Source organism: Aythya marila (assembly GCF_965140915.1).
Source record: "Aythya marila genome assembly, chromosome: 1".
NCBI classification, from domain to species: Eukaryota; Metazoa; Chordata; class Aves; order Anseriformes; family Anatidae; genus Aythya; species Aythya marila.
The window spans coordinates 3564724-3580249 of record NC_139042.1 but is presented as its reverse complement, the minus strand read 5'-3'; the positions used below and the strand labels follow the sequence as shown (position 1 = coordinate 3580249).

At 43.9% G+C, this 15526-nt stretch overlaps 2 protein-coding genes across 3 annotated transcripts in view; both read left to right on the top strand.

The window, feature by feature from the left end:
• The first annotated feature begins 108 nt into the window (after window positions 1-108).
• On the top strand, window positions 109-4926 carry KCTD14 (potassium channel tetramerization domain containing 14). Of its 2 annotated transcripts, none has more exons than XM_082784720.1 (2): window positions 109-382; window positions 2227-4926. In XM_082784720.1, exons 1-2 carry the CDS (start codon window positions 314-316, stop codon window positions 2896-2898), a joined length of 741 nt encoding a protein of 246 aa, XP_082640846.1. In that variant the 5' UTR covers window positions 109-313; the 3' UTR covers window positions 2899-4926. The 2 variants fall into 2 exon arrangements, with proteins under 2 accessions (XP_082640846.1, XP_082640847.1); XM_082784721.1 differs by having other exon boundaries at window positions 109-373; window positions 2227-4922.
• A 972-nt stretch (window positions 4927-5898) lies between these two features.
• Window positions 5899-15526, top strand: part of INTS4 (integrator complex subunit 4) — a 30305-nt gene continuing 20677 nt past the window's right edge. Inside the window, exons 1-10 of the mRNA XM_082761134.1 lie at window positions 5899-5992; window positions 6529-6723; window positions 8981-9098; window positions 9453-9559; window positions 10095-10280; window positions 11398-11448; window positions 12497-12585; window positions 12855-12975; window positions 13505-13576; window positions 14424-14598. Coding sequence (XP_082617260.1) covers window positions 5939-5992; window positions 6529-6723; window positions 8981-9098; window positions 9453-9559; window positions 10095-10280; window positions 11398-11448; window positions 12497-12585; window positions 12855-12975; window positions 13505-13576; window positions 14424-14598 — 1168 coding nt within the window. The 5' untranslated portion in view covers window positions 5899-5938. The remainder of the gene's footprint in view (window positions 5993-6528; window positions 6724-8980; window positions 9099-9452; window positions 9560-10094; window positions 10281-11397; window positions 11449-12496; window positions 12586-12854; window positions 12976-13504; window positions 13577-14423; window positions 14599-15526) is intronic.

Here is a 15526-nt window from a genome sequence, read left to right as displayed (position 1 = left end):
CACTGGCAGCCAGCCCGAGTCCAGCCCGCTCCCCGCTGATTGCCAGAAAGCTAACGAGCAAATGCTTCCGCTTTCACGCTGTTCCCTCCCCTCTGGCTGGACCTGCAACCTGTCCCGAGGCTGTGTTAGGGCCAAAAGTGGAGCTTCTGGGGCAGCAGATTAGGTAAAAAGAACGACCCAGTGAAGTAAAACCGAGTGAAGGAGGGCTGGAAGGGCCATCCAGCGTGCGGGGCAGGAGCTGAGCAGAAAGTATCGGGTTTTGTGGTGTCGACGAGCCACTGCCTGCCTTCTTTCCACCGTGGGTCTCGGGGAGATGAGCATTTCGTCAGAGCACAAGCCCCTCGGGAAGCAGGTCACCGGCAGCCTGCACACGGTGAGTAAGGTACGGGCTCGGGGACACAGCTCTCTCCTCTGGGATCACAGCATTCCCCCTGGGCTTCATTATAGGGTTTTTTGTCCCCCATCTGCTACTTTGAAGACACCAGGGCTTGCCAGATGTGTGGTGACGAAGAGGATTCTGCTTTGCTTACAGAAGGGCCACGTCCCTCGCAGGCATACAAGGCAGCAGCAAACACCCTAGGTGGTTATTTTTCTCTTTTGGCAAGCGGTGGAATTAATTTGATATTTGATGTTAACTTTGATTTGCTGGATCCCTAACGTAAAAGTGTGCTGTGTGGCTTGTTAGTCTGGCTACTGGATTAACAAAGAATATGTTTTCCATTTGTATGAGTGGCAAACATTAGGAAACACTCAGCCTCCCTCCTGAAAAAGGAGCAAGGGCTCAAAAACATGAGACCCTCCTGATAATGAACCCTGCTGGGGAAAGCTGTTGTTATCACTTGGAGTAAGGGCAGATTTCCTAACTTAGAGGTTTTACTGGAGGAACAGCTTTGGGGCATGCACTTTTGGGGGTAGAAATCTCTAGATACTCTCAGAGAATCGTTTTCTCTTCTCTTGGCCCTGTCGCAGATGCTTGCCCTTGAGACGAAGCCCCCATTGCTGGGGCAAAGCAATATTCCAGCTGGGTCTTTGGCCAGCATCTCCTATCATTTCCCTGGCTTGCCTAAGCTGTGACCTCATTTCTGCTGGACCTCACGGCTTGCTGCTGTTTTAAAGACGAGGTTTCCCTCAGCCATGAGTTGTCTGTTCCTGTCCCCTCCTTTTGCCAGCTCTGGCTGGCACGCTTCACTTCCAGCATGTGACTGGAGGCACTGGGGCAGATCCCTGCGTGGTCGGATCCAAGAAAGAGGAGGGCTGGTTGTTGACTCGCTCTGTCCCAATGGCAGGCGTGGTCCTGGGAGTGTGATTTGTCACAGGAGTGACGTTGTGAGAGGAAAGAAGTGCCTCATTTCTTCCTCGTCTCGCTCGACCAAGCGCTAAAAAAACCCAAAGGGAGGCTGCTAAAAGTTCTTCAGCAAGGTCAGAAGTGACGCCAGGTCCCGCGCTCTGGGCAGGCCTCACCTGACGTTTCAGACAGTGAACTAAAAGAAACACCAATCAAAATCCAAACTTTGCCTTCTTCCTTCTTTAATCCACCTCAGCTGCACGAATTATCCTCTTTACATCCCATCTAATGCCACCACACACAGATACTGAGGTAAAAAGATTCTGTGCTCCACCTCAGACATGCTGGATGTTGGCATCCTGCTTCAGGGTTTGTAACAGACCCCCCAGACAGCTGAAAGCCAGTCCCACCATGTCTAAGGTTTCAAAAAGCTTGAGTTTTGCTTTTGAAGAGAAAATATTACCTCAGGTGAGAGGAACGGAGCTTCATGACTTTGAGATGTGTCCTCGCCCCTCTGCAGTGCAGCGACAGGAGGGTGAGGGCCCTGAAAGCAGGGATAATGCTCGTGTGGGATTTAGGAGATCGACATCAAACCCCAAAACCACTGACAGCTTCCCCAAGACTCTTCTTGTCTGTCTTTCCTACGGGTAAAATGACTCTGCTATGTCCCAGGGATGTGGTGAGGACCCATTTAGAAATGTCCAAGTCTCTGCTGCTCTGGTTATATGAACCAAGTATAAATATCCTAAATTTAGAAACAAATGATGAGGACATCCCCATCCGCCCCCCTTGGGACAAGAGTTCATCCTGCTCTTTACGCTGCCATTCCAATTTCCAGCTGCAATTGTATTTCTTTTTTCCCCTTTTCCCTGACGCTTTTATGCTGACAGCCACGGAGGGGTAACGCGTGTGGGGTTTTTGTTCCCTTGTGCCACCCGCAGCTGTCACCCATTGTGGAGCTGAACGTCGGGGGGGAGCTGTACACGACGACGCTGAGCACCCTAAAGAAACACCCCGGCTCCAAGCTGGCAGAGATGTTCACTGGCCAGCCCAAACTCAGGCGAGACTCAGAGGGAAGGTTCTTCATCGACAGGCCGGGCACCTATTTCAAATACATCCTGGAGTACTTGCGCAGCAACCAAGTGCCCACCCAGTGTGTCCAGGACGTCTACAAGGAGGCCTTGTTCTACGACATCGAGCCCCTGATCAAGCAGCTGGAGGACTCCCCGCAGATTTTCGGGGAGCTCGTGGCGAGGAAGCAGTTCCTGGCCCGCGTGCCCAACTACAGTGAGAACATCGAACTGATGATCCGCATCGCCAGGGCGGAGGCGGTGGCGTCCCGCTGCTCCGGCGTCATCGTCTGCGTTGTCCGAACAGAGGAGGACGCAGCCAGGTGCCAGGATGCCTTGAACAGTTTGGACATGGACAAAAAATCCGTGGTAAAGTTCGGCCCCTGGAAAGCAGCGCCGAGCATCTCTGATCTGCTGGACTGCATTCAGATGGATGTTGAAGCCAAAGGGTATAAGATATCCTTCCAGCCCCACGTTGCTGAGAAAGGTTTTCGCTTCAAATCGCACGACTTCTTCTACAAATTCCTGTTCACCTGGTGGTAGCAAAGTGCCACCGCTGATGGAGGGCAGAAGAAAGGAATTATTTAAACAAATTTACTTAGGCTGTGGAGGCTGTGGGCCCACAAAAGACTCTCTGTTTGTTTGCCAAATTAAAGAGCATGTTTTGTTGGGCTTTTGGGGATAACTATACAAAAAGTGTGTGTCTTGAAATGCAGTATGATATTTTCCAAAATCTGTATTCCTTTTGTGTCTACTAGTACTGACTATGTTGAGGAGTAAAGGCACTGCAGAGCCAGAGGTACCAGGAAAGGAAGGAAATTTAATCTCTGTTGCCAACAATTAGATGAATTGAGGGAGCCAGATTTTAGGGTTGAGCCAATCTTACTCAACCTAAGGGAAATAAATAATCCCAAATACCTCCTGTGGACATGCGTCATTAGTCTCAGTACAAACAGGAACACTCTGCTGCCTTAGGGTCCAAGCTTGTTCCTAGGGTTAAGAGCAGCACATGGACTTGTCCGCTGCACTCAGCTTTATTTTGATTCATAAACACCAAGATCTAGAGTCTCTTCACACTAACATGCTGACCTCAGAGCCTTCTCCTTGCTTTGAACACCCTTAAATTAAAGTCTGTTGTACCAGAAGCTGCACAGAGTGTAGCAGCTGCAGTTTTATTATCAATAAACACAGACAGTATTGACTATAAAGGACACAGACCAACCTCTAAATACTGGCAAACATTTGCAGTGTTGAAAAAAAAATCAATTTTGTAAAGCAAGAGATCAAATCTGGAAGCAGTTTTGAGATTAAAGGCAGGAGTACATAAAGTCTTTCCTCTGATTAATACTTCACTGTTTCTCATGAATAATAATCATAATTATAATCAGACATAATCTGAACTGTGGAAAAAAAAAAAACAAAAACAAACAAACAAACAAACAAAAAAACAACAAGGAAAACTCCAAGTGGAATCACTGAAAGCTGCGTAAATACTTACTCAATTACTCAACATGAATTTGGATCTTTAATGAGAAAACAAAAGCTCTGGCTGTCATGGTTTTCATACCAGAACCTATGTTAAAAAGAATTTCAGTGTCCCAGTCTCTCCTCTTGTTCCTTTCTAGCCTGCTCTCCAGCCAATGTATTTATTACTGCTATTTATTATTTATTTGGAAGGAAAGATAGCTTTTCTTTCAGCTATGGTCTAGGATCAACAAAAAATAAAAATGCCATCACTGATATGAGGGCACGCACTCCTCTCTCCTGTCACACTACTTCAATCTTTTTATTGGGGCATTCGTTATTATTACAGCACCATTTTTAATTTTATAAGCTTCTGGAAGAATAGGGAACCCCCCTGTGATTTGACTGGAAGGAAGTGCCACTGAAGCTAAGGCCTGGGTCTTCAACGGTTATTCTGCTTTACAGCACATGGTTTGGGTCCTAAATCAGGTTTAAAAAACATGTCAATATTCAAAATGTTTTTTGTTGTTTTGTTTTTGTTGGTGTTGGTGGTTTTTATATTATTATTATTTTTTTATTATTATTGTATTTTTTATTTTTGTTTTTACTGAAGATGGCTTTTAGGTTGGTTTTAATAACTGGGGATATCTGAAAATCATGATGGCTAATTTGATTACAGCTATATTTCTTTTACTTCTAAGAACTCTAAGAACTCCTCCCTGTTCAGGGCAATAATCTCTGGGGTGATAAACAAATATATTTTGACAGCTCTTTGAATGATACAGAAGTGCTATATTTCCTGACATCGTCCGAGATAAATCCCTGAATTCAAAAGCTTTATCTTCATGCTAATGGATATGAACCATTTCTAATTGTTTGATTTCAGATGTGCTCATCCTGACACAAATACCCCAGCAGTAAAATTTGGGAGCCATGCCACTGGCCTCCATGCAGTTCAGCCATAGGTGTGAGGGGACATGCTGAGACCTCTTACATGTATAACCTTGTTAAGAACTGGCAGAATCAAGGTCTGAAAAGGCAAAAAGATTTAGAAAATAGGATCTGTGATCATAACCAAGTGGTTGGTGGCACTTAGCCTGGAAGATAGATTTACATCAGTTCCATGGGCCAAAATTCACTGAAGAGCCTTTATATACTTTATTTCTTGATGACTGGGACCCTCCCTTGTTTCCCCATTGACTGAGTAGTCCAGATTCTCAACCTATGCGATGCTTCCCAGGTAATACATGGCTTCCAGTTGCCAGCCTGTTATTTTTCAGATTTCTTTTGACTTTCTTACTCTTTGAGGTGATAATGTTTCTTCACTTATCTGTCTCGATACCGTGAATTTCACCTGATTTGCACTAAGGAGTCTGGTTGTCTGCATTTTACAAGGTTGTCTGTCAAGCTTTCTTCTCACTGCAGGCATATCTCAATACCACATTCCTTCCCTCTAAGCAATGTAACTCTGTGCAAAAACAACATTTTTGTTCCCACACACATGGTTTCGCAGCATCTTTCACCACACTCAGGGAAACACCTGAGGGAAGCTGAAGGAACCACCACTACCACCACTTCTCACCAAAATTATAATAAATAATAAACCCACAGCGGAGCAAAGCCACTGGGGCAAGGGTGGTGGGCGTCAGTCTTTGGAAATGCTGCCACTTGGCGCCATGTGGAGGGTATTTCTGAGGAAAAATGAGCCCCTGTGGGGCACTTCTGGGGAGGTTCAGGTTGGAAATGAGGAGACATTTCTTCTTAGAAAGAGCATTGGGACGGGTTGCCCAGGGAGGTGGGGGAGTCCCCGTCCCTGGGGGTGTTCAAGGAGAGGTTGGACGTGGTGCTTGGGGACAGGGCTTGGTGGTGACATTGGTGGTAGGGGGGTGGTTGGACCAGATTGGAGGTTTTTTTCCAACTTTCATAACTCTGTGACTCTATGCGCCCCTCCCACCCATAGGCGGCGCAGGCCGCGCGTCCGCCATCTTGTGACCCCTCCCGCGCCGTTCCCATGGCAACAGGCGGCCGCCCCTCCCTTCCCCGGACCTCCCGACCATAGAGGCGGACCTCCAGCCGGGATAGAGAGGCCGGAACTCTATGGTACGGCGGCGGTGGCAAGATGGCGGCGCACCTGAAGAAGAGGGTGTACGAGGAGTTCACCAAGGTGGTGCAGGTAAACAGGGCCGGGGGCGGCTCAGGGGGCTTGGAGGAGTCCAGGGGTCTCCTGTGAGGGGCAAGAGGGAGAGAGCGGGGAGAGGGGGGCGGCTGCCGCTTCTGGGGAAGGGGGTGGGGGTTTGGGGTGGGGGTAGGGGGTCTGTGAGGGGTTGTTCGGGGTGTGGAGGGGGCTGTGGGGGTGTGTGGGGGGCTGTGGGGGTGTGTGGGAGGCTGTAGGATGTTTATTTCGGGGTGGGGAGGCCGGAGGGTCGCTGCTGCCAGGGGAGGGGGGAATGGTGGTGGTCCCAGCCCAGGGAGGAGGAGGGCAAGGGGGTTTCTTAGGGCTGGAGGAGCTACTCTGGAGGGGGAGGTGAGGGAGGAGTGGCTGCACGGGGTTGGAAGGGGCTGGAGTTGCCTCAAGCGGTGTTTACCTGCATGTGGGAGCTGCCCCAGAGGGCTGCAGGGTGTTTCAGGGTAAAGAGAACCACCAGTGAGTGCCGTAGGAGCTTTCTCAAGGAAATATTCCGCCTGTGTTTCTGCCCCGTGCCCCCGCAGCAGCAGCATGAGGACCTGTCGGCCAAGAAGCTGCGCCTGACCAAGCCCAGCAAGTCCGCAGCGCTCCACGTCGACCTGTGCAAAGCCACCTCGCCTGCCGATGCCTTGCAGTACCTGCTGCAGTTTGCCAGGAAGCCCGTGGAAGTGGAGAGCGTGGAAGGCGTTGTCAGGATCCTGCTGGAGCATTATTACAAGGTAGTGAGGCAGGGAGCCAGACACGCTTTCAGAATCCTTCTGGCCTTACATCCATGAGTCCTTTGCATCCATGGTTACAGCTCATTCCACTAGGCCTCTTCGTTGAGGATTTCGGGAGTAGTGGCAGGGATGTGAGCTATGTTCTCTCTGCAGATGGGCTGCATGTTTAATTTTAAATTAACTTTCCAAGCATCAGAAGACGTGACAAGAAGCTTTCCAAGTTGTCCAAAGCTGGCTCAACTTTATTGAAATACCTCTTCGTTTTTCTAAGAGTGGAGAAACATTTTAACTGTTCCTTATCGCTATGGACAGACCACCTTTAAGACGTTGTTTATGAAAAACTATTAAAGGAAAAGTTTTTCAACAAATTCTTAGCAGCAAGATAACAAATAAATAACACTTCCTTCACGTTAGCTGGGTATTGATCCTTAATTTGATAAACCAAACGTTATTGTATCTAACAAAGCTGCACTGTGAGCTGAAATGTTTCCCATAAATGTCCTTGTTCTGTTTGTTCTTTGCTTTATAATTGCATCTACTCTGCTTTGAATTGACACTAAAGCTCTAAACTGTGTTTTAGCAGCTTCTGTATTTAACTTGCTTTTGGCTTGTGTCTTGAAACTGTTTTACCTGTTTTTTTTTAAAGGATTTTACTTTCATCATTTGACTATTCCATGCTCAGAAGAGCTAACAACTTAAGGAAAATATAAAAATTCAATTTGTGTTGCAGTCTGTATTAGAAAAGAGACTCTTAAAGTTACAGCTGAGGTCAGGTTCTCAAGTGCCAGCTGGTTACAGAAAGCAGCTTTTGAAAAGCATTGCAGTCCTGCAGCCGATCTTATGGTACCATAAGGTCAAATTTTCTGAAGAACTGGTTTCTGAGAATCTCCTGGGAGCCTGGAACTGAACTGGTCTTTCAAAAACTTCACCCTGGAAGTGGGAACTGTGGTGGAGGCGGTTGTGTGATGATGAATTTTGTTTGTAGTGTCATTGCTTTATTTAAGGTCGTGCTGAGGGTGGCTGGGACAAGGGTTTAGAGGCACGGTAACTTTCTGGTGTTCTGCTCGTTGAGGTGGTGATCAGACCATATAAAAGAGAAGTTTCTCATTCTCTGCTCACAGATCATTAGAAAGAGGGAGAAAACACCTGGGCTGGGAGGCTACTTACAGCTCAGTAATGATAGCATTGTAAACATTGTGCACAAGGCATTTAAAAGTGCCTTTATAAGGTTGTTTGTTTGTTTGTTTGTTTGCACTTTGAGGAAATCCGTGCATCCTAACACTAATGGACGTGGTCCAGTGAGAGGAATGGTTGCTCAAGCCCAAGTTTCCAGCTCTAAAGAGAGAAAATGCTCCTTGGCTCAGTTTGGAAAGAGGCTGCTCCTGCAGGCTTAGCATTTGTCAAGGCAGTATGGCACTGAAGTCTCTCCTAAACACTTCTGGAAGATGTGATAGTTGTAATATTGCTCCAGTTGTTGAAAGATGTCATCGTTGTACCTGTAACGTTGCTGCACCTCCGTGTTCAGCACTGTATGCTTGCTTGGCTTAAAATCGAAACTTAATTTTGTCTTTTTACCCTATCTTGGATATCATTGACAGCGTGGATTTCCTTCCCCTTAGGACTAGAAGTGTTGGGTGCACAAGTCTGTAGAATGCTCAGATTAATAACTCGTGGAAATACATGAACTTTTAAAAAGAACTTAATAATTTGTGATGCTTATTTATGTAATTATCACCTGTGACAGCTTTTGCTGTTGCTTAAATGAACAAATATACGCAGCTGTTGTTGTTGTTGTTCTCAGATTGGCATGATTCCTCCTCACTGTTAAGAGAAACACTGATTTCCACAAGCCCACAGACCGTGATGCTTAGCAGAGGTCAAGAGACCGCCAGGATCAGTTTGTCTTCTCAAATCCTCCTGTTTGTTCATTAAAAACTTAAAAGATATTAACATTATCAGCAGTGAATTTTCCAGGATCTTGAAAACCTAATTATTTAAACTCTAAATTTTCAAACAATCATGATGGCAATCTTCAGGAATTATGAATAAAAGAATGATTTTGAGATGTCCTGGAAGCTGCCACAGAAACATTCTGCTGTGGTTACTTTCCTGTGAGGTGTGCTGTAAAAAGCAGACAGGAGGAAGTAGCCTGGCATTAAAATTCAGTCCCATGTGCTGAATTGTAAATGGGTCCTGCCTCTGTGCGGTGTTTTTTGCTCTCCAAACTGAAAAAAATGCTGTCTGTTGTTCCTTCCAGGAGAACGATGCCTCTGTGAGACTGAAGATTGCTTCCTTGCTGGGTTTGTTATCGAAGACTGCAGGATTCTCCCCGGACTGCATTGTGGATGATGCCATTAACACGCTTCAGAATGAGAGTAAGCCACAGTTTGCAGGTGGTGCTTGAGGTCGGGGCAGAAGGGTGTAGCCAGGAGGTCGAGGGAAGCAATTATTACCCTTTCCTCAGCACTATTTAGATGCTGCATCAACTTTTGGGCTCCTGGTGCTAGATAAATGCCGGGAAGTTTGGTTGAGTTCAGCAGAGGGCGACCAGAGTGACTGGGGGCTGTTTTACACGATGTGCAAGGAGAAACCAAGGCAGCTGGGCTTATTTTTGGCCCTAAAAGGAGAAGCCTCTGTGAGGACCTTTAGCCCTAAATAATTCTACAGTTCTGGGGCTGGTGAGGAGCTCAGCAATGAGGTAAATCACTTTTCACTCTTTCCTTTTGCAGAGTCTCATCAGGTCCTTGCTCAGCTGCTGGACACCCTGCTGGTGATAGGCACGAAGCTCACAGAGAACCCCTCTGTAAGGATGAGGCTGGTAGAGGTGGCCTGTAAGGTAAGGCAGCTCCGTAGCAAAGCTCTGCTCTTGCATATTCATTTTGGGATTCAATCCCTTTTGGGAGAGAGCTTGAGGTATTAAAATTTAAATAAGAGTGACTTGAAAGTGAACGTGGTGTGAGCACAACACTGACTCTCGTTAGCAAGTTTATAAATGGCACTGGTGTTTGTGAGGCATCTTTGCTGCTTTTTAAGATATTTTTCTCTTTCTCTTACGTTTTATAAGCATATTGGTGTTTTGTAGGTGATATTTAAAAACTCAACCAAGAATATTGCCTGACAAATAGCTTATTTTATTAATAGAAAGAATTAAGAAGCATTAAAATACTTAAGCAAATGCGTTTATAATCTTTTTAAATTTTCATCGCTGCCAGAGGAAAAAATGTGTCCTCACTGCTTAACTTATTTAAAATTTTTTCATCAAAATGCCAACATTTCTTAACTGCTAGAAATCCTATTATGAGTAGTTCTTTTGAAGGGATAAAAGAACAATCCAAATCCAATTATATCTATTCTTCTCTCGTATTTCATAGCATCTGACAGATTCTTCCCATGGGGTAAGAAATAAGTGTCTTCAGTTAATTGGCTGTCTCGGACCGGTGGAGAAAGGTGTTGCAAAAGAAGCTGAGAGCCAGGCTGCCAAAGATGTCCAGAAGATAATAGGAGATCATTTCAACGACCAGGACCCTCGTGTTAGGACAGCAGCTATAAAAGCCATGGTAAGTAGTGCTAATATAGCGAAAGGAACTGTTTGGGGTTCTGTAAGGAAGACCTTCCAGAAATATGTAGCAGCAAAAATACGAGCGATGACTGCTCAGCTGAGAATTTTGGCTGGTGAGAGTTGCTTGTGAGTAGATGGGTATACAGAACTTCCTCTGTTACCCTTACAGTTCATAACAATATCCCATCTGACCTGATGGTGAACAAGGGCACTTTCATTATTGTTCTTAGACTCTGAAGAAAGAAGCAAGATGCATTTGAGAGGTCACGCTTCACTTGAATCTGTCCAGAATCTCCCTCTGCTGAGGGAAGATTCAGTCATTCTGTCAGAATCTCCCTCGTCCTTCGTTGTCATTCCATTTGATTTTTTTCATACAACTTTTTAAACCTCTTTAGTGACTTCTTTATTGACATTTGAACCACGTCCCTAGTAAAGTGTCTGACCTTTAAATTTAATAATTACAGCACGAAGTCAATTGTTTTGCTTCAGTTTAAAGATCCTGAATGGATTCAGGGTCACTAACCTCTTGTAGGCTTTTTGATTGCAGTTTTCATTGCTACCATGTTTCTTGTTATTTTATTTATGGATTTTATACTATATCACCACCATGTTGTGTTTTGAAATGAATACAGAAAAGCAACTGTTTCTTTTGTTGACTGTATTCAGTGCTACTGTTCTTGTTTGTCAGATTTACTTTATTCCAAATGGAGACAAACAAGGTTTAGTATGATTTAGTTTTTCGTTGTTCATCTGGTTGGGTAATTGAAGATTTATAGAGCAGGAAAATTCACTGGCAATACTGCTTCTGGGTCTGTGTTTCAGGTAGTGGATGAAACTGAATAACACCAAGCAATTGTTTGGAGTTTGAGGGACTGAACAGGCAACGCGTTTATATAAATGGTGTTTTCCTAAGCAATCAAAGCATAAATGGCTGTGACATTTAAAAGTTTATACTGAAGTCAAGATTTTTATTTAAAATACTTGATTGTGTAATAGCCTGATTATAGCAGCAATCAACACATGCAAGCAACTAACTTTACTCAAAGCAGAAGTGATGAAAAACGACAATTAAAAATGAAGTTATATTTCATTTTTTCTTTTTCTTTCCCCTGTAGCTGCAGCTTCACGAAAGAGGATTAAAATTACAGCAGGCCATTTATGGTCAGGTAAAACCTCATTCATTTGTATTTATTTTGTAATTATTTGCCTGTCTTGCTTTTTTTAGATTCTATGACAGTGTGCTTTGAAAGGTGAATATCACTAAACAGAGGTGGGGTATTCTGCACACAGGTTGCCTGTATTCTTTGTTGCCCTATGGCAGTGGAAATAAGAAACAGTTTTGCATCTTTTTGATCTCAAATGGACTAAATTATGTGTTTTGATCAGAATATATTGTTTACTGGGGGGAGATAACCATGGGAAGAGCAAGGCTTTGCATAATTATTGCTGTCATCTTGCAATCTCAAAGTGTTAAACCCTTGTATATTGGGGAATACACCTGATGCTTGGGTTTGTTATGGAATCACAGGGTTTGGCTTGGAAGAGACCTTAAAACCCACCCAGTTCCACTCCCTGTGCTGTGGGCAGTGACATCTTTCACCAGAGCAGGTTGCTCAAAGCCCCATCCAGCCTGACCTTGAACACCTCCAGGGATGGGATACCCACAGCTTCTCTAGGCAGCCTGTGCCAGTGCCTCACCATCTTCTGAGTGAAGAATTTCTCCCTTAAATCTAATCTAAATTGATGCTCTTTTAGTTTAAAGCCCTTACTCCTTGTCCTGTCCCTACACACCCTAGTAAAATATCTCTCCCTGTTTTTCCTATAAGCCCCTTTAGGCACTGAAAGGCTGCAATAAGCTCTCCCCAGAGCCTTCTCCAGGCTAAACAACCCCAGCTCTTTCAGCCTTTCTTTGCTCCAGCTCTCTGATCATCTTCAGGGCCTCCTGTGGACCTGCTTGTGTTATGTCAGTAGGGTTGCAGAGCTAAGTCCTAGGAAAGAATCATGCTGTGTGCTTCCCACGCAGTGCAGGTATGTCTGGAGCACACTGTGTGCCTAACAGGTTTTATTAGGACTTCCCTACCTGATCAAATTTGGAAATATGGGGGATTAGAAGAGAAGACTGATTTTTTTCTCATTTATAATGTCTGGACTGATTTATGGTGAGGGTCATAAATCTGTGGGAAACGGTATACTGGATTGCAAATCTTTTTTCAGGCCTGCAAGCTGTTGGCAGACGATTACGAGCAAGTGCGCAGTGCTGCAGTTCAGCTCATTTGGGTCCTCAGTCAACTTTATCCTGAAAGGTACGTGCTGTGTGCAAAGTGACTCAAAAAGGAGGCACGGAAATATCCAAATATCCTGGCAGTTTTGCGCCAGGAAGTCTCAGGAGCAGCTGTTTAAAAACTGATGTGTGCAAAATGCTGACACCTGATGAGAAGGCACTGATCCGGATGACGTTTTGGTTCCTGATATTTACCGTACATCCACGGGAATTCAGTTTAATTATATTTTTGTTTTCCATCACACTGCATGGCATCAGGTCAGCAAGCTGAGTTCTGTTTCTCTGTCCTAGCATTGTCCCGATTCCTTCGTCTAATGAGGAAATTCGTTTGGTTGATGATGCATTTGGAAAAATCTGTCATATGGTTAGCGATGGCTCCTGGGTTGTTAGAGTGCAAGCTGCAAAATTATTGGTAAGGTGCATTCTTTTCTCTGTCTGATAGTTCTTTTTCTGTTAGGTTTCCTTTTTTTCATCTACTTGAAATAGGAGGGAATTTAATAACAGTGTAGATCTATTCATACCAAAATTCTGAGAAGGAAAAAAGAGGTTGAGTGCATGGTTTTGAGTACGTTTGTTTTTTTCTCAGCTGATCTCTACAATAATTCTTTCCTTGAGGTTAGACAGATATCCAATAAAAAACAAGCACTTGGAATAATTTCCCCTTCCACTTCCCCAAGACATGTAAACAACTGAACTCAAGAAAAGCTAGATTAAATTCAGTGGGAAAATCAGCTGTTCTGCTCATGTTAAGCAAACTCTTCTGGGTTCTGCCATGCAGCAGTGTCAAGCACTATATAAAACTGTTAGCGTGAATTAATTTCTCACAGTAGGAAGAAAATAAACGATTCGACCCTGTGTTGGGATGTATCAGGAAATTGTATGGTAAAATTGAGAAGAATTTTCTTACTTCCTTTTGTTATATCTTTTTTTCTGTCCTTTAGGGTTCCATGCAACAAGTTAGCTCCCATTTCTTGGAGCAGACCCTTGACAAGAAGCTCATGTCGGATCTGAGGGTATGGAAATGCTTGCATGTTGTTTTTTTTTTTCCCTGTGCACTAAAATGGCACAGCACCTGTTAATGCTGAGCCTGTTTGTTTTGCATGTCCTTGCCTCGGGGCTGCTGAGAGTTAATTGATGATGGCAGGTTTTCTTTTAGATTAAAGTCAGCGAAGCAATTGCCAGTTTTAGATTTCGTTAGCTGAGCTGTGTAATAAACAGCTCTAGGCTATTCAGGTTTCACAGATGAGAGGTAAACGCTCGTGTTCTTCTGACAGCCGTTTGGCTAAAAGCTCTGTTTTGTGCAGAAAGATTGCATCCTGATTTTGGGAGCAAGCTTACGGCAGCATCCTGCAGGATCTGGCTGGTAGTCAGAGACATTTCAAGAGCGATGAGCGTCTGGAGACTGGAACCTTTGAGCCCTATGAGCAAAAAAAAAAAAGCCACTTTTCAGTAAAATTTCTTCCCTAAGTAGCTTGCTCAAGGTATTATGTTCCGTTTCTCTTGCCTACAAAACAATAATGAAGCCAGAGCTGTGGTATCATCTGTTTTTTTTGTAGATTGGATATTGGATACTTGACAGATGGGCCTGTGCTCTACCCAGTTTGGTTAAGAAAGATGTCTAAGAATATGTTAATTAAAATATATTAGTTACTATCCTTTCCCAATGTCAGAAGCACAAAGCATTACTGGCAATTCAAAATATTTGTAGAGGAGAAGGTATTAATAACTTTTCTCAGCATTTGCATGTCTACATCAGTGTCTAAACCTCAAGATACAGCCATTTTTGAATTAAAAAATAATATTTTGTTGAGTCATCTTTAAAGGTTCCCGTGGTTGTAACTGAAAAATCTGTTTGGACAGAGGAAGCGCACTGCACATGAACGAGCCAAGGAACTCTACAGCTCTGGGGAGTTTTCAAGTGGCAGAAAATGGGGAGATGATGCTCCCAAAGAGGAAATCGATACAGGTGCTGTGAACTTGATTGAATCAGGAGCTTGCGGAGCCTTTGTTCACGGCCTGGAAGATGAGATGTATGGTAAGTGTTAACTTATGCAGTGACCAAGTTGCATAGGACATACAAGCTAAAAAATTTTATGTATTTATTTATGAACAAAATAGATCACCTGGCTGGTGTGTGTCTCTGCGTGTGAGGTTTTTTAAACTAATTGCAGACTTCGAGGTGTTGGATTTTTATTTTTTCCTTCCTCATCTGGCAGTTGTTTCAAAGATATTAGTGGTGCACAGTATTTTGGAAAGAAATGCTGAATTGAGTAGCCAAAATCAAACAGCTTTCTGTAAACAGTAAAGTTTTAATAAAATATCTGGGAAGAAGTGGTTGCTTATGCTATTCAGAACCCTTTTTTTTGTGTGTGTGTGACTTAAATTTAACAGTTGAATGTGTTTTGAACATGAAACATAAGCTTATGTTGTTTGAAATTGGTATTTTTCTCTGGAAGAAGGAAAATCAGATCTGCTGAGAGGTTTACGGAACTTGGTATTTAACTCAAGGCACTGCAAGACACCTCATCCATGGAGTCCAGTAAGAATTCCTTGTGTAAACATTGCAGCTTCCATCCTCACAGATGTCAGAACTAGAGGAGACAAGCCCTCATACTCCTCAGAACATTTCAGAATCCAGCAGTTCCAATTAACAGAAGCTTTCTAATTTCTAACTGATGTTTATCCATTGCCAACTTGCATCCATTTGTTCTTAGGCAGTGTGTTCTTTTTCTTAGGTTTTAGATTAAACTGTTGTTGCTGCTCTCAAGGATTGGCTTTCCTAATGAATTAAATTAATTTTTTGCAAGGAGCTAACTAGGCTAAGTTTCTTTTATACCAGTGTTGACCAAAAGCTTTTCTCTTGGCCAGTCAGAATGAATATTCTTGAAAATTGGTGACTGGTTCTGTGTGGTTTTGGGCATTTGTATTTCAGGTGGGGTCTTGCTTATATCTTTAGCAATTGT